The following is a 24,983-nucleotide window of genomic DNA, read 5'->3' as shown; positions in this document are numbered from 1 at the left end:
TCCAGAGTTTCAACTATTGCATCTGAAAAAAGAGCGCAAGGCAAGGAGTATGTTGTGAGTCCTCACCAGGAGAACCAGGAAGGTCTCCATCTTCTGAATCTAGGCCCTACTGTCCTGTTCCTGAAGGCCTGTGCTCCCTCCCGCCATCTTTGTTTTACCCTCGGGGTTAGAACCAGTCACTGGCTGGAAACACATCTGTGTTCTCAAAGCCAGTAGCTCTCTTTTCAAGTACCAAGTGTCATGACCACGGACTTATTGCAGTCTCTCCCTAAGGCGGGGTTTCCCGATCTCAGCACTGCTGACATTATGGTCTTCCACAGTATCATCATTTGTGTATAGAGACTGTTCTGTGCGTGTCAGGATGTTTGGTGGCATCATGGACCTCCACACACCAGATGTCAGTGGCATCCCCCGTTCTGACAACCAAAAACGTCATGGACATTGTCAATGTCCCCGGAAGTCAAAGTCACCCCCACATGAGAACCACTTATCAAAGGACTTTCTGGAGGAGCATCAGAGTATCCAGGGGTTAAGAGTAAGGGCTTTGAAAAAAAAAATCATACGTCATGACAATGTGTGAAACATTCTAGAATGCAAGGGAAGGATAGTTCGATAGGAGGGAATCTTTTAATATAATCCATCATAAAATAAAAGTAGCGAAAAAAATGAAACGATTATCTTCACATATTCAGAAAAGGCACTTGACAAAATCAAGCATCTGCTGATGAAAAATAGTCAATAAAGTACAATTGGATGGGTACATCCTTAAGACAAAAACAGTCTGTACATGCATCTTAGTCCCAAAGCCGGTGTCTTCTTACTTGGTGAGGAAACACTGGAGGGTTTCTTGGTTGAATCAGGAAGAAGACAAGGATGTCCCAGAAGCTCTGGGACTTAGGTCACCAAGTCTTTAACGTCAGTTGGGATGCATCAGCCAGTGTGTTGGGCAAGACAAAGTAAATGGTGACATTAAGAATTGGAAGAGAAGAAATCAAGTTATCTGTATCTGAAGATGACAGGATTCTGTTTTTGGAAAATCCAAAAGAGTGAATGAAAGACTACTGCACACAATAAGCATCAGATCGAACCATAAACATAAAATAATGAATAGCTTGCATGTAGAGAGAGGCAAGAGCAAAAAGATCTGAGATTTAAATGTAAAAACAGTGAGATTTTGGGGCGCCTGCATGGCTCAGTCGGTTAAGCATCCGACTTCGGCTCAGGTATGATCTCGCGGTCTGTGAGTTCGAGCCCCATGTCCGGCTCTGTGCTGACAGCTCGGAGCCTGGAGCCTGCTTCCGATTCTGTGTCTCCCTCTGTCTCTGCCCCTCCCCTGCTCATGCTCTGTCTCTCTCTGTCTCTCAATAATAAATAAACGTTAAAAAAAAAAAAAAAAGACGGTGATATTTTAGGAATACCAGAAGAAGAACCTGAGTGAATGAATTCATTTGTAAGTTCAGGGTGTGGAGGGCTTTCCTAACTATGCCTCAGAATCCAGATTCGCTACAGCGAGAGATTAAGAACAATTGGCCACATGAAAAAATTTTAAAAAGACTTATCGAAAAGAACTCATGAACAATGCAAAGAGACCAACAGATAACAACGAAAGAAAATATTTTCAATCCTACCGTAGAAAAAGGACGAGTGCTTTTACATTATGAAATCTTTTTAAAAAATAGTGATCAACAACCCAGTAGGAAAATGGGCAAGAGATAAGAAAGGTTCATAGAAAAAGAAATGCAGATGACCTTCAATATCTGAAAATGTGATCAACCTCACACATAAGGCATGTTAATTAAAACTGGAACGGGACGCCTGGGTGGCTCAGTCGGTTAAGCGTCTGACTCTTGGTTTCGGCTCAGGTCATGATCTCACAGTTTGTGGGTTTGAGCTCTGCGTCGGGCTCTGTACTGAGATCGTGGAACCTGCTTGGGATATTCTCTCTTTCCCTCCCTCTCTGTTCCTCCTGTGCTCGCTCTCTCGCACTCTCTCTCTCAAAATAAATAAATTTTAAAAACTTAAAAAAAAACTGGAGAGAGAATTTCTTACCTATTAGAATCCAGAATTTGACATCCTGTCTGTTGGAGAGGCTGAGGGGAAAATGCACTCTCACGCATTGCTGGTGGGAATGCAAAATATTACTACCTGTACGGAGGGGAAATTAGCAGTATCTAGTAAAATTACTTGTGCATTTCTTTATCCATTAACTAAACAATTCCACTGCTAGAAAACTACCCAAAAGTAATACTGACAAAAAAGAGAAAAGGTGTCTGTCTGCACAAGGTTGTTTATTGCAGTCCTGTTATACATCGTAGGTACAGATAAATGAATAGATTGCATGTGTTTGTATACACACCAACAGATAGATTCAGAGCCAATTCCAGACATGTGCCCACACACAGCTAGTTTACATACCTGTGCTCCTTAGAAGCCTTTTGTGCTGAGAGAGCCCAGAAGCAGTGGCACCCCGTGGCCGTGAGCACATGGGGACCTAGATCTTGGTTTCTAATAGGAATCTCCAATAAAAGGAACCAGGGTCCTTTGAAAAGTGGTTGATTCCAGGGCCGAGGCAGAAAATATGTAAGCTGATCCTAGAGTATTTTGTGGTCCTAGAAAGTAGCATCTTGCATCTTTCCCAGCCCCCCAGAAAGGTGGAGGCATGTCAAAGGACAAGAGACCACCAATGGCCAGAGTGGGAACAACTTGAATAACAAAGCAAACAATGGTAGCGTTGTACTACAACCCAACAGATAAGATAATATCTGTGAGTCCATACTGATATAAACGGATGGTGGGGAAGGAGCACTTCTTCCACACGGGAGAGTTCTGAACAATACATGTAGAAGGAATGAGGGAAATAGAATTCCCCTTAGAACACTGCAGTAATCATTGCTGCAGGCAAACCCATCCATGAATGCTACAATTAGTAGACACAATTTAAGGAAAAACAGAGTGTCTACATAGCCTCAGAATCTCTGCCCCCAAGTATTTACTAGATCACAGAGGGAGAAGTAGTATCTGTACAGTAGAGGCATCTGGCAGACCCGGGGCTAACCATGCCCCCGGAAGTTAGCATCCTCAGGGGTCACGGTGACCTCGTGTGTCCCCGGATGTGATGATGAGAAGGACCCCCCCCACCCACCCCCCCGGCATTCTTCAGAAAAGCCTCAGCCTCCATCCAATCACGAGCAACTGTCATGTATCCAAATGATGTTGCTGATGTGTATGGTCATACACCTGACCAGTACTCCTCAAAGTATCATGGTCACGAAAGACAAGGGGAGACGGGAGAGCTGTCGCCAGTCGGAGGAGACCGTGACTCGGCACTGGGTCCTGGGACAGAACCGGGACACCAGGGAGCAAACTTGTAGAAAAACTACCTAAAGTCTGCAGTTCATAGTATTTACCATACCAGTGTTACTTGTCGGCTTTGGTAATTGCCCTGTGGTTGTGTCAGATGTTAATGCGGGGGGAGGCTGGGGCAAAGGTGTATGGGAACTCTTCTGGAAGTCAAAAATAATTCAAAATAAAAGAGTCAAAGGGGGGGATTTTTTTGTGGAAGGGTAGGGACACACCAAGATGGAGAGGATAAAGAAATCAGCCAGATTCCTCTTAGCACATCCACTTGTGCAGATTGGATTCTGAAACCGTGGATGTATTTTATATAATATTAAAAAAAAATAACGTTTAAAAAATGCAGACCTTAAACGTTGAGAGTAAAGGGAAATAAATGCTTCTAACTGTATATGAAAACGATGGCATAGCTACACAGAGGAACTGTTCAGCAGTCTTTTAAGGTAGGAGTTTGCTCCTCCCTCGTGGGGCATAAGCTAAGGCGAAAAGAGCTGCAGAAACACGTACGCTTTTCAATTATTTTGTTGTTGGGGGAGGGTTGATACTGTTACTCTGAAGCTTTTGCTAGTATTTAGTAACTACAGCGAAGCACATCCAGCGTATCTCAGTCCGTGGGTTTATACTGATCCTGGGGCAGACGCTCAGGCGCCTTGTAGGATATTAGGGCATCAATTCTGTTTTGGTAAGTAAAGGCCAAGAGTCCAATTATTTTAACCGTTTTCTGAACAAACTATACCTCAGCATAACCACACATTTGATGAGGAGAAGCTCCTATTTATAAATTTTCCAGCTAACAGACGAAGATTGACATGTCATGTTAAGGACTTACCATTGGGTGTTGGAGTGTCCCAGTGGCATTGTGCTTATGTCTTCAAAGAGTTTCGTGTTCCAGGGATACGTTTCTGTTGTTGTGTATGTTTGAAATTTCCTGTGAGAACACGTAGGGTGTGTGTGCACTGCAGTCTGGCAGACTTGATGTTGAACCCTGGTGCCATCCCGTATAAATAAATGGCTGGACCGTGAACCGTTATTTACTTGATCTCAGTGGCCTCAGTGCCCTTATCCATGCAGTGAGGCTGGTAATACTCAGCAGGTCAAAAGGATTGAAAGACAAGATATTCAAAACGCTGAGGTCCGTATCTGGTCCCTGGGAGGCCCCCAGGGTTCGGCAGCTACTGTGGTTATTGGTGGGGGTGGTGGCATGTGTGGCCAACCTCACATCCTCATCGAGGGGAGAACGTATAGTCCTCTGGTGTTTCAAGTTCATGCTGCAAGGATTTGCTCTCTGTTCATAGGGATCGGAATGCCATTTCTTGACCTAAAACCCATGTCTCCTGGTCAGTTAGTGCTTCTGTAAGTACGTGTGGTCATGGCCCTCTGCTCCGAAGGCCGTACTTCTTGCAGATGCCAACACGTTATGCAGAGCGTCGAATCCGACACAGGTCGTTGGCACAAAGCCACGTACTCGACTCCAGAAGCAAGACAGAAGAGCAGCCAAGAAGCCGGTCTCAGGTGCTGGGTTACCTGTGGGGTGACGAGCTGCCTATGCCACTGGTCGGGTCCTCCCCACTTGTGGTTGGGACGCAGAACCCCCCTCCCCCCATGAGAAAGAAGCCGTCGTGCGTGGGTCCTGTTTTTCACGGCTAAGATGTTGCTTGCATCCAGCCATTGTCAGGCAACACGTGGCTCACCGGTACTTAAAGGAAGTAGGCTTTTTTTATTTTGTTCATCTGTGCATTCAACACATATTTATTGGGTGTCTGCTACAGGTCAGGCTGGAAACCCTGACATGAACTTGGCCCCTTGCCTGGAAAGGAATAACCACCTGGCATTCTGAGCTGGATCAGTTACCATGAAGTGCTCACAGAGCATGGTAACTTCGGCTCCTATAAATTTTGTGCGAGGTCCTCCCTTTTGTTCTTCTTTTTTGGTGCCATTCGTGTTTCCTGCCTTCTAGCTCACCCACACTCCCCACCTCTTCCAGAAAGAGAGCATTATTGATGCAGATTTCTTGTGGGAATTCTGTTCCTCCTCTTCTCTCCTTGGGGCACAAGGTAACCTGTGAATGTCACTCCAGCCCCTCCCACCCTCGCGACTCCTGATTTTGCAGATACATTTCCCGTGGTCTGTTGTTTATCGTATCCTTCGTATGAAAATGAGAGTGGCCCGTATAGCCGAGGCTCCCTGAGCGCTGGGTGGCAGCACGTGTTACGGTGCTTCCTTCCACCCGCAGCTCTGCTGTGCCCTCCTTCCGTCAGCCTGATGGCTCAAGGCCCCGGGCCTGGGCAGGTTCCGGCAGCACTGACAGCAGTGGGAGGAGACAACGGCCGTTAGAAGAGCACGTACGAGACTCTCTGCGCATGTCTAATCTCTAAATACGAACAGCACACTCCGTTCCCTAAGGCAAGAGTGTGTACCAGGAAGCTTTCCACCAAAGCTGGTTTCACAGCGTCTTGGTGGGTCACCTGGGTGGCTCAGTCGGTTTAGCGTCTGACTTCTGTTCAGGTGGTGAGCTCACGGTTCATGATTTCGAGCCCTGCGTTGGACGCTGTGCTGACAGCTCAGAGCCTGGAGCCTGCTTCGGATTCTGGGGTTCTCTCTTCCCTGTTCCTCCGCTGCTTGCTCTCTCTCTCTCTCAAGAATAAATAAACGTTAAATAAAATAAAATAAATAAAATGAAATAATAAAATCATCTTGGTATTTGCAAGGAGAAGTTTCCTTTTTGGGAAGTGTGTTTTTATCGGAGCAGCGGATTTCTCAGAGATGCCAGGCGCGTGAGGTGCCACAGGGGCTCCTCGTGCGTATTGATTTGGTCTCAGTACGTTACCCTGGGGCTTGTGGGTAACAGGTGGCCTTCTGGATCACTCAGATGATCTGTTTTCGTTTAGCCAGCAACAGAAGCCCCTGAGGAGCCCTCCACCCAGTACGTGCACATCACAGAAGCCGAAGAGGACGTTCAGGGCACGCAGGCAGCCGTGGCGGCGCTCCAGGATCTGAGATACACTTCCGAGAGCGGTGAGAGCGCGCGCTCGGTCCCCTTGGGCACCTTCGAGCTGCCTTCCAGCTGGTCTGCAGCAGGCAGGCGGAGTGAGTGAATCTGTGAGGGAGCGGTGTCCGTGAATCGGTCCCCTTCAGCATCCTTGGCCCACCATTCGGACCGCAGGGGGCCCCGCCGTCAGACTGGGAGGCCTCTGCCCCCTGTTAGGAGCCCCGGAAGCTCAGCAGAGGCAGAACTTGACGGCCGTGCGGCCAGGCCTCCGCACGTACCGCGAGAAGAGGGCTTCGCTGTAAGGGGCCGGCTGAGCCCCGGAGCTGGGCCTGCCGTCTGGGTTTCTGTCCCATCCCTGGCTGCCTCGTGGGCCTGTCTCCCAGGGGGCTGGTTCCAGCTCCAGGGGCAGCGGCGGCCTCGCCAGGGCCGCCCTGCGGAGCTCCGAGCCCAGCACTGCCTGCTTCCCAGCCGCCTCAAAAGCCCCGAAGCAGGATTTCTGTGTCAACAGTCATCACTCTGAAATGCCAGATCAGTTTTGGGTTCAAACCACTCTGCCAGCCTGGTGGTGATTGGGGCATGAAACTTAGAGGTGTTTTCCTAGTGCCCTTTCTAGCACATGAACCCCAGTTAATGTGTGACCATAGCCCGATTTGCATTTGGAGGAAGGCATTAAGTAGAGGCAGGATGGGAAATTGCCATTTTTTTCCCAGTTCTTAAAGCCCTGAAGAGCAGGTTGTAGGAAGCCTGTGTGGAACGCTCCTTGGGGCTGTTACTTCGGGGCTGTGCTCACTGGGCCGCCGAGCTTGCGGGGACTCAGGAGACAGCGGACAGGGTGGCCCGGCCCTGGCTGATAAATGGGGCATCCAGAGCGGAGGCCCAGCCTGAACCTGTGCTTCCTTCCTTCGTGTTTGGTGACTTCAGCAGTTGTTCAAGCTCTGGCCTTGGCCTGTCTGTCGTCATCCCTGATGCATGCACACACACACACACACACACACACACACACACACACCCTTTCTAAAGCCTCTCTGGGGTTTCTTCCTGGCACTTGGACTAAAGCTCAGACTTTGCACCCATGCAGCCAGGCTGGGCCGCTCTGGGTCCTGGCGCCCTGCCCTGTGTCGCCTGCCTCCTGTCTCTGTGCCTGCTGTCCTGCATGGGCTGTGCAGGCACGGCCTTCCTCTGTGCACCGCCCTGTGTGAACTCTGTTCCCTGCATGGTTTTTCTGGCCACCTGCCTGCACCTTCAGTGTTCAGATCATATGTCGCCTGCTTGGGACTCCTGCGACGTTTCTGCTGTGTTCCCTGATTGCCTCCCGATACGGAACCAACGTGGTGTGGTGATAATTTGCTTACAAATCTGTCTCAGGAGCCCGTGAGTTCCGGGAGGAGGGGAGAGAGTGTTAGATGGAGGCCGATTCCCTGCTGGGAGCCACGCTCCTGGTGACAGGCTCGATAAATGGTCACTGAGGGAGCAAGCGCATGAGGAATTAAACGTTACTTTAGCTCAGTAAGGTTTTCAGGTAAATGTTTTGTAAACAGCATCTTTGTTGTAAACATCTTTGGACGTTCAGACTGGCTGGCTGCAAGGCACAGTTGACACATTTCCCTTAAGCAGAGAGTGTGTGTGCACGTGTGTCTGTGTCTGTGCTGGTGTCTTTGCATGCACACGTGTGTGTGTGTGTGTGTGTGTGTGTGTGTGTGTGTGTGTGTGTGTAGGGGAGCGCCAGGGTGGTGCAATGTGAATACATACAAGTCGCTAACGCTGTCACCGCCCCAGTCCCATGCCAGCGCCTGCCCTCCACATCGCACACATCACGTTCCCCTCCTCCGTCTCTTACTGACGGACTCACATTGGGCCGTGGCCCAAGGAAAATGGGTCCACGGGGATGCAGACGCGCGCGGAGACTTGGTAACATGATGCTAACACAGAGATCATGCGGTAATTTCCCTTTTAGTGAGTTAGCGATCAGGGTCAGAGTGCCGTGTTCAGAAGAGTCGCAGATGGCCAAGCAGATGGTGAGAGCAGGCAGGGTCTATACTCCGTAGCTGCCCTGATGATACATACTCCAGTCTTCTGAGATGATTAAAATAGAACCCCAAGCTTAAACTGGTTTGGCATTCTGAAGCCCACCGGTTTTAATAATTGAGACATCCTTGGATGTTCTGTCCTAGCGTGTGTGATTTATTTGGCACACTCTCTTGGCCACCTGCTGTGTGTGTGCTCACGGGACCCTGTTTGCGGTTTGCTGGGCGGGCTGGGACTTCTCAGGGGTCTGTTTGGAGAAGCAGGCTTGTGTCACCAAGTATGGATTCAGAGCATCTGGGCTTCAGCTCTGGCTTTGGGCTGTGACTGACCCAGTGACCCCAGGCAAGTCTCCTGTCTGTCTTGTGCAGAGGTAACCAATCCACGAAATGTGGGTGTCTTGTCACAATGTCATCTCCCCACAGGATCGTTTGGGGTTTTGAGATGTTCTTATAGAAAGTGCTTTAAAGCTATCAAGTACCACACAGATTATTCTGTTGTTAGAGCGAGCGATTGCTGAGAACCCATGCCTCCCCCGAAGAAGACACCACCCAAGAATGGCCTCTGTTAAGGTCTGGTTTTGCACTCAGTGCCCTCCAGTGCCACTGGGCTTAATGGTGTCCTGTTTGTTTCTTCCTTGTAAGGGGACCGACTTGACCCTACGGCTGTGAACATCCTCCAGCAGATCATCGAGCTGGGCACCGAGGCCCATGATGCCACCGCTGTGGCCTCGGTGGTTGCCATGGCTCCAGGGACAGTGACTGTCGTGAAACAGGTAAGGACCCTCCCCTGCCTCTTAAGTATCATCCCCTCGCACTGCCACACGCCCTCTCTCTCTCCTTCCCCGTGGGTTTTCAAGGCCTAATTTACCTACGGTGGGGTTTGGAAAGAGAGAGCTCAGTCTCACGCATTTCTTACTCTGCCTCCGATTATTATGGGCTCGTGTCTTCAGGAGCTCCATGTGTGGAGGTATGTTTTAGGGGAGAGGAATAATACAGTTTTTAAAATTATGGAAACTTCATTTATTTCTCTTCAGAGAATCCCAGAGTGAAAATGAGCAGATGTGGACACATCTGTCACGAAAAGCAGCCCTCGGTGCCAAAGGCACCAGCGAGCAGAATGAGTGGGGACCGTGGGGACAGGCAGAGAAGCCAGGAGGGCTTCCCCGTGGACCCCATGGACCACGGACCGGCCGTATTAGATATGCAGCGTCACCTGGCCGATGGCTGAGCCAATGGGAAGGAAATCATCCGTTTTTGAATCACGGTGACTCTACTTAATTGACAGTTAAACAGTTTGGCTCATTTCCACCCCCCAGAGACCTTACCAGCTGTTAAAATGCAGTGTGTTTGGGAATTAGATCATCCTTTTGTTCTGTCTGTACCTATCTCTCTACTGCCTCTTGCTTTGTTTTACCAAAGATTTAGTCCAGCTTACCCAAGCACTTAAAAAAAGCAAAACAACAGTAAACACATCAGACTCAGGCAAAGTTCAAGTTCACGGAGTAAGGTGAAATGCACACTGTAGAGTTTTATGCAGTTAACCGTTCCTGTAGCCATTCATTCAGGAGGTACTTAGTAAACACCCGCTCTCACTGGGCAGCATGCCCGGGGTTCCAGGAGAGAACCAGTGCCTGCCATCAACATGGTTACTCTCTCGTGGGAAAAAAGTAAGACACACATGAACGAGTGAGACACAAAGGGTGTCAGATGGCGAATAAGTGCGGAGGAGGAAAGTAAAAGGAGGAGGAGGCCTGTGGGCCCAGGAGTGTGCTTGGGGGCTATTTAGAAAGGACTGTCGGGTAGATTGCTGATGTTTGAGCAGAGCCCTGGGAGAGGCGTGTGTTATGGGAGGTATGCATGTTAGACTGTGAATTTGGTGCTGAATCGTAGAAGGGTAAAGCAGGAAATAGGCAACACGGACTTCGTAGAAGGAGTGGGTTTTCTTGGCACAGACAAATAAAGATGTTTCTTAGTGCGGCTCTGACATGAGGACCCGTGGGTGCCGTGTGCCCAGCAACCTCCCTTTGATAAATGGGAAGTACGCTTCCCGAGCTGTCTCCACACCCGTGCCCCCAAGTGTGCCCAGGCCACAATGCAAAGCATGAAACCCAGGTGACAGAATTCTCTGTGGAGTTAGTACGTTCTGGTTCGACTCCGGCTTTCCCGACCTGCAGACAAAACTCAGCATGTCTAGGTGAACGTGTGGACCGCGTATCCCAGAAACGCTCCTCGGTTGGTGTGGTTTCTCTCAACAAGATCCTGCACAGAAGTCGCGCAGTGGGATGTGGCGTTTCGGTCTGCAGGGCCCTGGCGCCGGTGGGTTGGGAACAGACCCGCACGCCTTGTTGCTAACCACTCTGTTAGCTTCCTTTTGTATTTACTAGGTCGCTGTCTTCCGACTGTCTTACTGTAGCTTTTCTGAAACTGGTTTTCCGCACCGTGACCTGCGGAGTCCCGAGCTGGGCCTGGCGCTTCAGGAAGGGTCTTGCCGGTTTCCCTGCCAAATTCTTTTGAGAATTATAGGAAGGTGCTCCCGACGGTGATTTGCCACTGCTCCGGGACGTGATGTCTTGAGCGTCGCAGGCAGTGCGGGATACGGCTTAGATGTGCTTCAAGGCGTCAGGCTGCCAGCACCACGTGGGATGAGGCAGATAAGCCTCCAGTCCGACCAGTGTAAACAGGTACAGTGTGTTTTGGTGGCAGAAAACAGTGGCATCCTTTAGAGAATCTTGTGGTTTTTTGGAAACTCAGGGCGAGGAGGAGCATCCGTGTCCTGCACGGTCTGGAGCAGCTGCGTCTGGAAATGTTCCCCAAGAGTGTGTGTTCTCGTCTCCATCCTGCCTGTCTGGCCTGGGACCTCGCTGGCTGGGGCTGTTGCTACTTAATGGGTGGAGGATGGGCGGATGGACCGGTGAGCGGGCAGACAGCAAACACCCCCTCCTTTGGCAAAGGGGTTGCAGTGTGTTAAAGAATGCCCTCTGAACTCAGTTATCCTGTCATTGAAATGTCGAGATGGCTGTTTTTATTAGAGAAATTGGTGTGATATTTTTCTTCTTTTCTGAAACTCTGGTCTAGGATTTTTCAGCAGAGGAATTACCTCTGCATGACGAGTGTGCTTGCACCACCGCAGTGTGGACTCTGGCGTTCCTGTTGGCATAAAATATTGCCCTTCCTTCCCCGTGCAGGGGACCTCGGTGCTGGGGATTTCGTCCTGCTGCAACCCAAAATAATAACACACATAGTAGTTGCTCAGTAAATGTTCATTAAGTAGGATGGAGGGAGCTCTGGTTTTCACGTTTGGAATTATATCCCGTAGAACAGTACTGGAAAGGAAAAAGCAAGATCACCTTGTCAGTAAAGTACATGGCATGTGTTGCAGAAAAAAAGGTTTTCAGGTTGCTACTGGATAGCTTATTTGGAGGTCTTTTTCAGCTTTCCAGTTTTATACATATCTTCAACAGGGCCAAAAACATTCCAGGTTGTGTGTGAATGGATTCTGGAGGTTTAAAAATCTCAAGATTTCTTCCCACGTGAAAAAATAGTTATATGCTCTGTTCCTAATTTTATTTTTTCCCAGTTTATTAATGTTGATTGAAAGGATCTTTTCTTTACAATTTTTTTTAACATTTATTTATTTTTGAGAGAGAGAGATAGAGGCTGAAAGAGAGGGAGACACAGAATCTGAAGCAGGCTCCAGGCTCTGAGCTGTCAGCACAGACCCCGATGAGGGGCTCAAACCCACAAACTATGAGATCATGACCTGAGCCAAAGTTGGACACCTAACCGACCTAGCCACCCAGGCGCCCAGAAAGGATCTTGTCTATATGAAAGTGAATCAGTGATCATTGAAAGTGGTTAATTTCCAGTCTTTTTGGGTTTTCAGTTTCTGGGTTGAAAATACCGGCAGGCTTGGTGGGTAGGCTGGGGGTATTGGAAGCAAAGAGCTAAGGAAAAATGGTTTCTTGGGTTGCTTTCTTCTTGTTCTTAAATGAGACATGGAAAAGACCTTGCCCATAATTCAGACTGTTTAAATTTTCAGTTGGACACAGAAACATGTCCTCAACGATTTCCTGTCACATCTTTTTTCTCAAGTGTCAGCATTAGAAACAGATTCGTGGGGATCGAGTGTCTCGAAGTGTTCAGGAGGACGAGTCCTTACGCGTACCGCACCAGCCGGGCCCGGGGAGACGCTCGAGAGCTTTTAGTGCGACTAATTGTACTTGTGAAGACCAGACAGCTTTCGATAAATAAATTGGTTTCTCCCCACCCCACCCCACCCCCCCCGCCTTTTGTTAACTCTTGATTTAGGGTTTTATGAGGAGGAAATTTATCTTTGATTAATAAAACTGCCTTCAGTAGATGAAGGGTGAGACCTGCCAGCACAGGAAATATTAGCATAAGCATCTCTGAGTCAGTCAGTTACTTAAAGAAAAAACAGATGCACCACCACCACCTCCGTGGCTCACGGCTTAAATGCCCCTTTGCTGTTTTTCTGGATCAAAATGTATGTTTGAGACTGAAAGGTAACATTTTATGTACTGATGTACAGCATCCGCTTAGCAGACGGCCCATCTGCGGCGCACCCGTCACCGTGTGCGGCATCATGGTTCCCTCGCTCCTCTGGCTGCTGCGACAAATGGCCCCCGAGTGAGTGGCTTCAGACTGCACAGATGTATTACCGAATAATTCTGGAGGTCAGAAGTCTAAAATGGATTTCACTGGGCCAGAATCAAGGCTTCGACAGCTGCGTTCCTCCTGGGAAGGATTCCCTCTCTTGCCTTTTCCAGCATCTAGAGGCCCCGGCATCCCCGACCTGAGGCTCCCTTCCTCCATCTACAGGGCCAGCAAGGGCAGAGCGAGCCTTCTCACACCCCATCGCTCTGGCCTCTGCTTTCTCGCCTCGTTGCTTTCGCTCAGTCAGGCCCTCCTGCCTCGTCTCATAAGGACCCTCGTGATTACATTAGGTCCTCCCAGATAATCCGGGATAATCTCCCTATCTCGAGGCCCTTAACTTAATCACATCTGCAAAGTCCCCTTTGTCCTGCAAGGTAACAGTCTTCAATTCTGGGGATTAGGGCATGGACCTCTTTGAGGTGGGGGCGCGTTAGTCTGTCTACCATGCTGGGTTCTGAGGTTAAGATAGGTCCTGCTCTCAAGAGGCAGATAAACCTGGCGAAGGAAATGATTCACTCTTTTATTCAGCAAGCACCCCTGAGCTGCTTCGACCAGCCTGGTGCTGTTCTTGGCTGTTTCAGTGAACAAAACAAACGAATGGTACGCTTGAGCTTGCTTGCTTGCTTTTTTTTTTAATTTATTTATTTTGGGTGGTAATGGAAACACAAGCGGGACAGGGGCAGAGAGAGAGAGGAAGAGAGAGAATCCCAGCATGGAGCCCAGCGTGGGGCTCGAACTCCTGAACCGTAAGATCATGACCTGAGCTGAAACCAAGAGTCTGATGCTCAACCGACTGAACCCTGCCCCCCACCCAGGCACCCCAAGGAGCATACCTTGTAATTGAGGGAGATAGCTAATGTGTACGTGTACGATAAATAACGTGGTATGCTGGAGGTGAAAGGGGAAAATAGAACCAGCAGAATTCAAGAGGTCTGAAAAATGCGGACCTTAAACAGGCAGCTCTACCCGAGAGTAATGAACGCCTTGGGGATGTCAGCCAGTACCTCATGGGTGCTGTGGGAGCACCAGGGGCTGCCCACCTTGAACCTGGGTCTGGGATGAGGGCACGTGTTGGGCAGAAAGGGCTTCATGGACGCCATGATGCCCGAAGGGAGTTCTGGATCGTAGCAGGGGGTTGGGTGGGCGCGGGGCTCCAGGCAGAGGAGAGAGCAGGAGCTGGTGGTCAGTGCTGGGTGACTGGATGCAGGGGGCGGGGGCAGGTGGGGCCCCACTTCAGTTAAATGATGGGCCCTCTTGCAAGCACCAAGTGGTGACAGAGGAGTCACTGCCCAGAAGGACCTCAGCCTGGTCTCTCCCTTCACTGTCCCTTCCCACTGCTCAAAGGCCAGTGAAGAAAGCCTGAGTCCAGAGAGCCCACAGCTTCCTGTCACTTCTCGGAGCCAGATGTCCTTTCTCCATGGGCTTCTTGACTTGTGTTACCCCTCTTGAAGGCATGTTGGCATTTTTGACAGATTATAGTTTCCAGATTTTTCCATTTAGTCACAGAGCCCAAGTAGTGAATCTGCACTGAGCATTCCTGCCATTTGATGATCAGAGGAACCCCTTGTCCTCTCTGATACTGTCACTGACACTGGGCATGGCCTCAGAGCCTGGTCCCCAGGCCAGCAACGTGCACCACACCCCTTTCTTCCATGTTTCTGAATAGTAAGGAGACTTTATAATCACTCAGCATTTTCCTTTTAAGAAGGTCAGGATGACTGAACAGGTGGTTTTTATGATATGGGTCTTTTTGAGTTAAAAAAAAAAAGCATGTTGCTTATTACTGTTGAGGGTGACCCCTAGACAGCAGTTGGGGGGGTGCATTGTGGGGCATCACCCTCTGGGGCTGTGGGGGTATCTGTCTGGGAAAGGACCTCTGAGCTGCAGGTGGAGTGGATATGTATTATTCATTCATCTGTTTGCTTTTAAAATCCAGTAGCCTTTCAGGGTCCATGTGGTATTTGTGGCCTGTCTGGAGCAGTTCCCTGTGCCCAGGGACTGACCTGTCACAGGGTTAGTCCAGGCGAGGCTGTCCAGGGGGCATGCACTTTGCCAAGCTCGCTTCTCTGTGACTCAGTTACCATTTCTGCTGAGACTTGATGAAAAAGCACGTTGTATTAGTGTTGTCCCGAGAAACAGAACCAATGGTGTGTGTATGTGTGTATGTGTGTATGTGGGTGCGTGTGCACGCGTGTATATCTGCATGTAAACAGAGACTAATTATAAGGAATTGGCTCACCAGGTATGGAGGCTGACAGGTCCCAAGATGTACTATCTGTAAGTTGGAGCCCCAAGCGCTGACAGTGTAGTTCACCTGCGTCTGAAGGCCGGGGCACCAGGAGAACTGATGTTCCTGTCTGAAAGCCAGGAGGCTCGAAACCCGGGAAGAGCTGGAGTCCAAAGGCAGGGAGAAAACCCAGTGTTCAATCTCCAGGGTAAGCAGGCAAGACAAATCTTCTTCTTCAAGGAGAGCCAGCCTTTTTGCTGTGTCCAGGCTTTGGCTGATTGGGTGAGGCCCACTCACACTAGGAGGGCAGTCTGCTTTACTTAGTCCTTTACTTTAAATGTTTTTGTTTTTTTTTTTCCTTTGCAGATTTTTACTTAAATTCTAGTTAGTATACCGTGCAGTATTGGTTTCAGGAGTAGAATTCAGTGATTCGTCACTTACATACAACACCCAGTGCTCATCCCAACCAGTGCCCTCCTTAATCCCCATCACCCATCTCGCCCACCCCCCCCACCTCCCTCCATCAACCCTCAGTTTGTTTTCTGTGGTTAAGAGTCTCTCGTGGTTTGTTTCCCTCTCTTCTGTTCCTCTCCCCTTTCCCATATGTTCATCTGTTTTGTTTCATAAATTCCACGTATGAGTGAAATCATATGCTAGTTGTCTTTCTCCTACTGACTTACTTCAATTATCGTAATACACTCTAGCTCCATCCACATCGTTGCAAATGGCAAGATTTTATTCTTTTTGATGGCCGAGTAATACTCCGTTGTATGTGTATATCACATCTTCTTTATCCGTTGCCCAGTCTCCATAGTTTGGCCATTGTTGGTAGTGTCGCTATAAACATCAGGGTACATGGACCCCTTCGGATCTGTAGTTTTGTATCCTGTGGGTAAATACCTAATAATGCAGTTGCTGGATTGTAGGGTAGTTCTATTTTTAATTTTTTGAGGAACCGCCATACTGTTCTCCAGAGTGACTGCACCAGTTTGCATTCCCACCAACCGTGCACGAGGGTTCCCCTTTCTCCACATCCTCACCAACACCTGTTGTTCCCTGTGTTGTTAATTTTAGCTATTCTGACAGGTATGAGGTGGTATCTCATTGTGGTTTTGATTTGTATTTGCCTGATGATGAGTGATGTTGAGCATCTTTTCATGTGTCTGTCAGGCATCTGGATGTCTTCTTTGGAAAAGTGTCTATCCATGTCTTATGCCCATTTCTTCACTGGATTATTTGTTTTTTGGGTGCTGTGTTTGGTAAATCCTTTATAGATTTTGGATACCAACCCTTTATCGGATATGTCATTTGCAAATATCTTCTCCCATTCCGTCGGTTGCCTTTAGTTTTGTTGATTGTTTCCTTCACTGTGCAGAAGCTTTTTATCTTGATGAAGTCTCAATAGTTCATTTTTCTTTTTGTTTCCCTTTCCTCCGGCAGAGTGTCTAGTAAGAAGTTGCTGCAGCTGAGGTCAGAGAGGTTGCTGCCTGTGTTCTCCTCTAGATTTTGATGGTTTCCTGTCTCACGTTTAGGTCTTTCATCCATTTTGAATTTATTTTTGTGTATAGTATAAGAAAATGGTCCAGTTTCATGCTTCTGCATGTTGCTGTCCAGTTCTCCCAACACGTTTGTTGAAGAGATTATCTTTTTTTTTTTTGTTTATTTTTGAGAGAGAGAGAGAGTGAGTGAGTGGGGTGGGGGCAGAGAGAAAGAGAGAGAGGAAGACACAGAATCAGAAGCAAACTCCAGGCTCCGAGCTGTCAGCACAGAGCCCGACGCAGGGCTCGAACTCACAGACTGTGAGATCATGACCTGAGCCGAAGTTGGATGCCCAACTGACTGAGCCACCCAGGTGCCCCGAAGAGACTGTCTTTTTTCCGTAGGATATTCTTTCCTGATTTGTTGAAGATTAGTTGACCATATAGTTGTGGGTCCTTTACATTAAATGTTAATTTCATCCATAAACACCTTCACACAAACCATTGAGAATAATGTTTGACCAAATATCTGGGCATCCGGTGACCCAGTCAAGTTGACGCATGAAATTAACCATCACACATGTCTATGTGCATTTCAGAGTGTCAGCCGAAGGTCATTGTTTGCTCCAGGCAGTTATTTAGTGAAATACCCAGTTGTCACAGAAATGACTTTGATTTACAGATTTCAGAGAGGTTTGGCAGCTTCCGGAAAGCATACGTATTTTGGTAGCTGTACACGTCTCTCACAGTTGATATTTCAGTTCAAGGTTCAGGAATGAGCTCCCATCCTGCAGATTCTTGAGGGGGTCACAGTTGAGATGCCAGCAGAACCACACCAGCCCCGGGGTGGGGGGTGGGGGGTCTTCTACTGAACACGAATATTTCACCTCAGTTGGCAGGTCAAGAGCAATTAGATCGTTGTTACTGTACCTCTGCCCGCTGAGTGACTATTTCACCGGTGACTGTGATTAGCAATACTCTGTTGGCAGGGCCTGATCTGTCCACACCGTGCATCTTGCTTACAGCTAAGGAGTCATGCTCCCAGATCAGGGGTGGTGCACCCGCTCGTTATTCCTGGTTCTCTGCAACCCTAGAGTTGCCACTCTTCTGTTCATGATTTTCCCTGGATGTGCTGGATGCTTCCAAGCTGTCGGCCAGGGCCCCCACGGCAGGGAGCGGCTGAAAGGAGCGATTAATAAGACGGTCTCTGACCTGCAGGCACCCTGCCTACTTCCCTCATGCAGACCCTCGGCTGGCACGGTGCAGAATTATGCTGCCACCTTGTTCAGAATCCCAAATGCTCTTACCACATGCTTTCACTGCTGATTTGAAAAACAAACAAACAAAAGCAGAAATCCCATATTTGCCCAAAGCAACCCATCTTCTGCCAGCTGCTTTCCCACGCCCTTTGCCATCTCTTGGTGGGTCACCTGTGGTGGATGGAGCCGGAGGGTGAAGTTGACGTGTTAGTCTGGGGGAGAGGGGCGTGCGGAGCCCCCCTGGGCTCAGTGTGCAGCGCTTAGTCCGAGAGGCAGTTTTGATAGCAGTTCGGGGGGTAAGACGTGTTGGTTGCCAGCCGACGCTAGAATTGTTGCTTGTTGTTTGCAGTTCATTATTTTTGCAAGGAAATGCAGTCCATGTCTGTGGCTGACCACGTATACCATTTGCCTGCTTGCGAGAAAGTGCAGGTGCAGCCTGTCCTGTTTTTAATTGAAGGCCCTGAGTCATCCGGTCTCCTGATGCCCTTTTTTGCTGTCCGTGTGTCCAAGGGCATCTGGTAGGAGACGCTGTTCTGCAGAAGGTGCTTCTCAAGTGCAGCCGTGGCTGGGAGAAGCCTCGCGCCCTGCGATCCTGCTGGAAGGAGAGCTCAGAGTTGGCCGTCTCCTCTGGGGGTGGATGTTGAGCGTTTCATGATACTTGTGGCAAAATAAGGGGGACAGGGATCTGGAAGGTGACTTGTGTGAGGCTTCAAAATCTGTTTTCAGTGTTCTTTTAAAACAGTCACTGCATTCTATTAATATGATTGTTCAACTGCACGGCAAGAGACATGGCGGCAGAATCGCGTTGGCACGGAGACTCTTGCAATCCTTAAGAGGTCAGAGAAGATCCTGGCCATCTGCGTTGTCATAAAGCTGGACCGAGTCGAGATCTGTCCCCTTATCCTGCCCACAAAAGGGACCAGGAGAAGCCCTTCCTGTTTTGTTATCCACTTAAGTTCAAATAACTGGTGAGTTGATGGACTTTTCTTGTTCCCGCAGGAGGTACTTTTTAACTCACGCGGTGAGCAGACCTGTCCCTGACTTCCAGCACCACCCACAGGGTGGCAATAACAGGAGCGCCTCTCACGCTTCCTCTCTGTTCTCCTCTCCCCTCCGGGACCCCCTTTGTCTTCAGAGCACTTGCCTGAGTACGGGAGACATCACAATTGCAGCGTTTCCTCCTTTTACACCACGATAAAACACTGGCGTCTTCAGTTCTGTTGTTTATTCTCCTTTGCCATTGTGGTGGTTTTGCCATGGTTGTGGTTCGTCTTTCCAGAAGATTAGGAAAAGGCATACGTGACTTTAAAAGAGCTGATAGTATGTGCAGCTGCTCGCGTGTTCTATTCCTCCTCGCGTGGTGGGAATGTCCTGTGTGTTCCGTGCCTCCTGGTTTTGTAGGGTAATTACAGTCAAGATGGACCCCGATACCTTTGGAAGGGCCCACGCAGGGGAGTCATGGGTCTTTTGCAGGCGACCGAATGCATTGCATGTTGCAGGGGCCGAGGGCATATGTGTGACTGCTTCCTAACTCTTGGCGGGGGCTGGTGGGGGAGGGTCTAACACCGGCCTCTCTGTTAGGGCCCTGATGGATGCCTGCAATCCAGATAGACATCTCCTTTTATTCCCAGTCCTTTTGAGCTTTATAGAAGCACGAAGTGTCACCGATGACTTTCTTTGTTTTCCCCTTATCATATCCCGTACTATGAGAACCGGTTGGTTGTCAGCTACACGTCTTGGGTAGTGAGGTTTGGCTCTCGCCTAAAGAACTTTATGGTACCATTTATTTGATCCTGGGGCCCTGCCAGTTTTAATTCTGTCAGGCTCCTAATTTTACACACAGGTAGCCTCTTCCAATGCTTTTGGACTTAACGTTCCTTCTAGAATGTTGTTCTACCGCTGCTGCAGGGTGACCTTCACGATGTCGATCCAGATTCAAAACATTCATTCAGGGTCTTGGCAGTGGGTTATGCTCCCTTGTCACCTAATGCCAACTCCTGTCCTTTGTGAGCCTTCCTTAGTGCTCCCTTAGCCCTGTGAATCTTTATCTTTGTTTTAAATAAAACCTCCTTCAGAGACCTCGGTGTCTGCTGTGATTTCGGGAGGATGACTTGAAGAATTGCATCCTTGTTCCCACCTCTCTTATTACTTGCTGAGCTCCTTTATCCCCTGTCAGTGATGGAAAATTCCACTTCTTTGCGAGATTTTAAAGTAAAAATAAGTGCCATGATCTCTCTGTGGCCATGTGGGAAATTGTCTGAAAAAATAAAGGATGAAGGTTTCCCGATCTCATTCCGGCCCTCTTGTTCATATAAAGCATCTTTCGCTAGCCTGGGGATGTCAGTCTGTTGAACTTTTCTTCTCTTTTCTCTTCCTTTTCCCTGAGCCCTGATTTTCCTACCGTTGGGCCCCCGGAAGCTGTGGCTTGGCTGGTACTGTTTGCAGAATCCCACTTTGAGTTTCAGTATTGTTGGGTTTTCTCACTGCTCCTGGGGGCCTGTTTCCTGATCCACAGCCTGGGCTGGGGCAGGTGGGTCTCATCGGCCTCCTCCCGTCTCTGCAGCTCGCCCCGCAACAGCCCTGATAGGAGGGAGCCACAGCCGTGGGCCCCATCTGAAGGATATGTGCTCTTGGCGTTCCTTGAGTTTGCCCCGGGGCAGGGCTGCGGCCAGCAGGTTCTACTTTGCATTCCCCCCCCCCTCCCCACCCCGGGAGCAGTCACCTCCGTCCTGCTCTGAGGAGTTCCCCTAACCCAGCGCTGGGGACTCCACAGCCCTCCCTCCCCATCCCCGTTAGCTTCCCTAGCCGTGAATGCCCACTCTCCACTCCAGTGCTCAGCCCGAAACCAGGGGGTCCCCACGTGTGATTGTCAGCACGTCTCCCCTTGCTGTGGCATCTGCCCCCACAACACACCTCACGTGTCCCTGTGTCCAACAGCCACTCACTCCATCTAGGCAGCTGCTACTCCAGACGTGGTCTCTGGACCAGTGGCATCAGTCTCAGGGAGCTTGTTAGAAGCTCAGAGTGTCTGGCTGCACCCCAGACCCCCCAAGTCAGGCGGCACGTAGCACCGTCCCTGGTCCCCACTGATTTGTATGCGTGGCCGAGTCTGAGAAGCTCTGCTCTAAACTGTTGGTCTCCCCACCCTGGTTTACAGACCTTCTCTTCACTGATGTCCTTACCTTCCCTCCTACTGCTCTAAGGATTCCAGCACCCCTCACTTAAAACCCTCCGGTAACTTAGAAAGTGTTCAGTAAACTGGGAATAGGACCTCCCCACAGCAGTCTGGCGCCCCTGCCTCCCTCTGCCCCCGTGCTTATAGCGTGTCCGCCCGCTGGGCGACCTGCTGATCCTCTTTTCGCACCTTCGCGCCCTCTGCCCAGAACGGTCACTCATCACCAGCCTTTGTGGGGCTCGCTTCCTGTCGCGCGGGGTCAGCTGCAGGGCCACGCTCTCCGTCAAGCCCGCTCTCGAGCTCTCCGGACCACGTCGGGCCTTCTCCGGAACCCGTGGATGGGATGAGCAGTCCTCCTCGGGCTGTGTCATTAGGTGGTGCAGTTGACCTTGACATCGGAAGAGTAGCCAGGTTGGGCCGTGTCTAGTCCATGAGCCCTTGAAAGCAGAGAACTTCCTCACCTGGTGGCAGACGTCGGCGAGATGAGAAGCAGAAGCATTTGTGTCTTCAGCCACCTTGCTTGTGGTCCTCTCTTGGGCAGAAATCGGAAGCGAGCCCAGTCACCGAACCCAGATGAGAAGCGGAGCACCCCTTTGTTACCGTCAGGCAGGCCGGCCGCACCGTGCAGGCCTCTGGGCAGAGTGGAGGCCTGGAGGCTTTGGGGGCCTTCTTGCTTCCGGGTCCACGCCCACCCCTGCTATTTGTAACTGCAAGGAAGTGGCCACCCCGCTCTGCCCACAGCGGCCGTGGGAAGCGGGAAGGCTGGGGGAAATGGCTTCCTGGGGGCAGACGCTCACAGAGGAAGCCCAGCCTGTGGGCTTGTCAGGGGCCGTCACCTGCATCTGTGGGCAGAACGGGGGCCTCCTCCCCAGTTAGGACAGTAGGAAGGGGTAGGACATGGGCTGAGTCAAAGCTCTCCTGTCCTCCGGCAGCAGAGGAAATGGGAGGAGGTGGGATGGGGGTGTGCCCCTCTCACGACCGTTCTTGGGCCCTTGTCACAGACCACACCCTAGTGTGCCTGGACTCACCTCTGCCTTCCCCATCAAATGGGGACTCGCTGAGAGTGGGGTTTGCTCTCCTTCTTCTGTGGGGTCTCCAGCTCTTAGCTTGGGGCCTGCCGTGTTTGGAGGCTTCCCTCGTGCCCAGCATCAGGAATCGAGGATCGGATGGCACGCATCTGAGCCGGGCGGGCTCGGGCTCTCTTCACCGTGGGCTGCAGCTGCCGTGGGTGCCCAGCCCGGGGAGCTGCAGGCCTCCCTAGACACACAGCACGGTCACCCCAGGCCATGTCGAGTAGGTGGAGAAGGAGCCCGTGGCACAGCCGGGAAGGGAGCAAGTGCCTAAAAGGGAGTCAGCCTATGTGGGCTTGAACTCACATCCGTCACCTAACGGTATGTGACCCGGAACAAAGCACTTCTCTTTGTTTTTTTGTTTGTTTGTTTGTTTTGTATTTTAGAAAGAGAGAGTGAGCAAGTAGGGGAGGGGCAGACAGAGAGAGAGAGAGAGAGAATCCCAAGCAGGCTCCACACTCAGCCCGGAGCCCAGAGCAGGATTTGATCCCTCAACCCTGGGATCATGATGTGAGCTGAGATCAAGAATCGGACCCTCAATCGACTGAGCCACCCAGGCGCCCCAAGCACTTTTCCTCTTTGAACTTGTTTTCTTATCTGTAAAATGGGACAGTAATAGAACCTACTTCGTGGGGCTAACGTACAGATTACGTGATTATGCAAATGAAGCAGCTAGCAGTGCCTGGCTTGTGATTAAGTCCTCAATAAATCTTAGCTCCTGCCATAGGAGTGACATAGCTCCTTGTCCCCTTTCTGTGCCTGTAGAATTCAGCCATAGCAGTTTCTGCTTCTAGAAGTTTCTGTTCAGCAAACAGGTACTAACACAGCTATCCAGGGCCTGTGCTTGGCATTAGGAGTCCCAGGGTTTCATAGGAGAGTTTGTTGCTTGGTCCAGACAGATAAACGGGTAGTTGCATCGTGTAGATTAACATCGAGTCTGTCAGGTCAGCACTGAGAAAGGCCGGGGGCTGCAAGGATGGTCACTTGGGGTGATTTTGAGAAAAGTCCACGAGGGTGGAGGACTTCTCTCCTGAGCAGCGTGCCGAGGAAAATGTTCTCAGAGTGCAGCACGGGGGCTTCGGTGAGAAGAATGACCCTGAGAGCTGCCGTCTGTGGACGGGTTCCCAGGCGGGGGTGAGGCTTGTAGGGAGAAGCATGTCTCCCGTGCGAGGTGCCCTACGGGGCTGCACAGCCCCCCCGCCAGCACCTGGCACTAAACAGAAGTTCAGTACCTGTGTGCTTAAAGGCCAAGGAAGTAAAGCATTATGCACAATAAACTTGTCTAAATAGCAAAAGATATTCCTAGGCAGTAAGAAGCTGTTTCCAGCTTCTTTCTGTTTCCAGACTCCTTCCTCCTTCCCTGTCACGGTGCATGTGCTCTGGTTCTGTTTGAGTTCAGCTTTAAAATATCTGCTGAATAATTCCGTTCAGATGGGTATCGAGCACCCTGCCATGTGGGCACGGTCTACAAGGGGGACTTGGCGGGGCAGTGGGGTCGGGGCATTCAGATACCTGCCTTTGGAGGGGAGGGCACCTGCTGGCGGTCATGAGCGCCGCGTGTGACCACCTGCCCTGCACCAGCCCCGTCATCACTCCTCACATGTGCGTAGAGAGACCACTCTGTCCGCCCCATTTTACCACAGTTTCCAAGACAAGGATTCTTTTTTCCTCAGTTGATTGTTGAGACCACACTGAGCTGGTCTTGGACTCTTGAGAAATTCGAGACACATCAGATGTCTTAGCCCCTTTTGCTGGCCGAGCATCTGTCTCTAACCCCCCTCCACCGGCTGAGTGAATTTGGCCCACACGCAAACCTTCTTATCCTTGTTCTGTGATGGACGCAGGGCCAGTAGGGGGGCGTCTTTCTGTTTCCAGACGTCTCTCACAGCGAAGGGAGTTGGCCCCTCCCTTCTGCGCAGACTGGCCCTTGGGACCCTGTGGACAAGTCTGCTCCATGCAGGAGGGCTCCCCAGGCCCTGGGGTCTAGGAACCAGGCCGCCGTGTTGACCGGCCAGACCCCACAGCACCCCCAAGCGCCGGGACTTGATTGGGGATGGCGGCGACCGCCTGTAGTGAGCAGTCTTTACAGCCTGGGCTTTGGACTGTTTATAGGATCAATAGTTTCAGAAAAGAAAGAGTATCTACTGTCTATTTACAACCAAGAGAAAAGTAGGGCGGAGGGGAGGCATTATGCAGTCTCCCCAGGAAGGATGAGTCACGGCCTTGCTCACTTGCTGGGCGTTTTGTCCTTTTTGAAAGGCTTTAAATCTTCATTGATACACGGAATGGTTTCTCCCTGCCTGTGAATATCTTTTGATGTTTCTACAAGTTTCTTGCTCATAATATCCTTATTTCGGTCCTGCATATACATACATATTTCTAGAGTTGGAAATTTACGATGCTTTTTTAACCAACCACATTCATTTATACCTCTTCTTTCCTCTATAAATTTGGTATGGTATTTACCATCCTCCCTTTGTTTCCGACGTTTACAGCACCACACCTAATCGACGGCAAACGTGCTCGCTTGCTAACCTTGGGACATGGGTCTGCCAGCCCCACCTGTAAGCTCTCGCTCGGTTATACGTTCAGCAGTGAGTGAAACCCTAATTACTTGGAAAAATGAGGCTCCTTTCTCAGCTTAAACATACACAGGGGACTGTTTCACCTACAAGAACAGACTGCGGTGTTATCACTCTTGTTGTTTGGTTGTATTGGGATCATTCCTGTTGT

At 50.1% G+C, this 24,983-nt stretch overlaps 1 protein-coding gene across 11 annotated transcripts in view; it reads left to right on the top strand.

Annotated features, from left to right (window-relative positions):
- The window catches only part of ZFAT (zinc finger and AT-hook domain containing), a 253,317-nt gene that overhangs the window by 155,508 nt on the left and 72,826 nt on the right, over positions 1-24,983 (top strand). For 4 of the 11 annotated variants that reach the window (XM_042923645.1, XM_042923643.1, XM_042923651.1 and 1 more), the window contains 2 exons: positions 6,243-6,369; positions 9,010-9,140. In XM_042923645.1, the coding sequence (XP_042779579.1) occupies positions 6,243-6,369; positions 9,010-9,140 (258 nt within the window). Of the gene's footprint in view, positions 1-6,242; positions 6,370-9,009; positions 9,141-9,401; positions 9,425-10,780; positions 10,805-10,882; positions 11,921-12,916; positions 13,015-15,283; positions 15,591-24,983 lie in introns of those variants that run through there. The other 7 variants (XM_042923644.1, XM_042923648.1, XM_042923646.1 and 4 more) reach the window with 7 other exon arrangements.

This window comes from Panthera leo, chromosome F2 (assembly GCF_018350215.1).
Source record: "Panthera leo isolate Ple1 chromosome F2, P.leo_Ple1_pat1.1, whole genome shotgun sequence".
Taxonomy (NCBI): Eukaryota; Metazoa; Chordata; class Mammalia; order Carnivora; family Felidae; genus Panthera; species Panthera leo.
The sequence above is the reverse complement of the archived record's forward strand: the minus strand, read 5'-3'. Positions and strand labels throughout refer to the sequence as shown.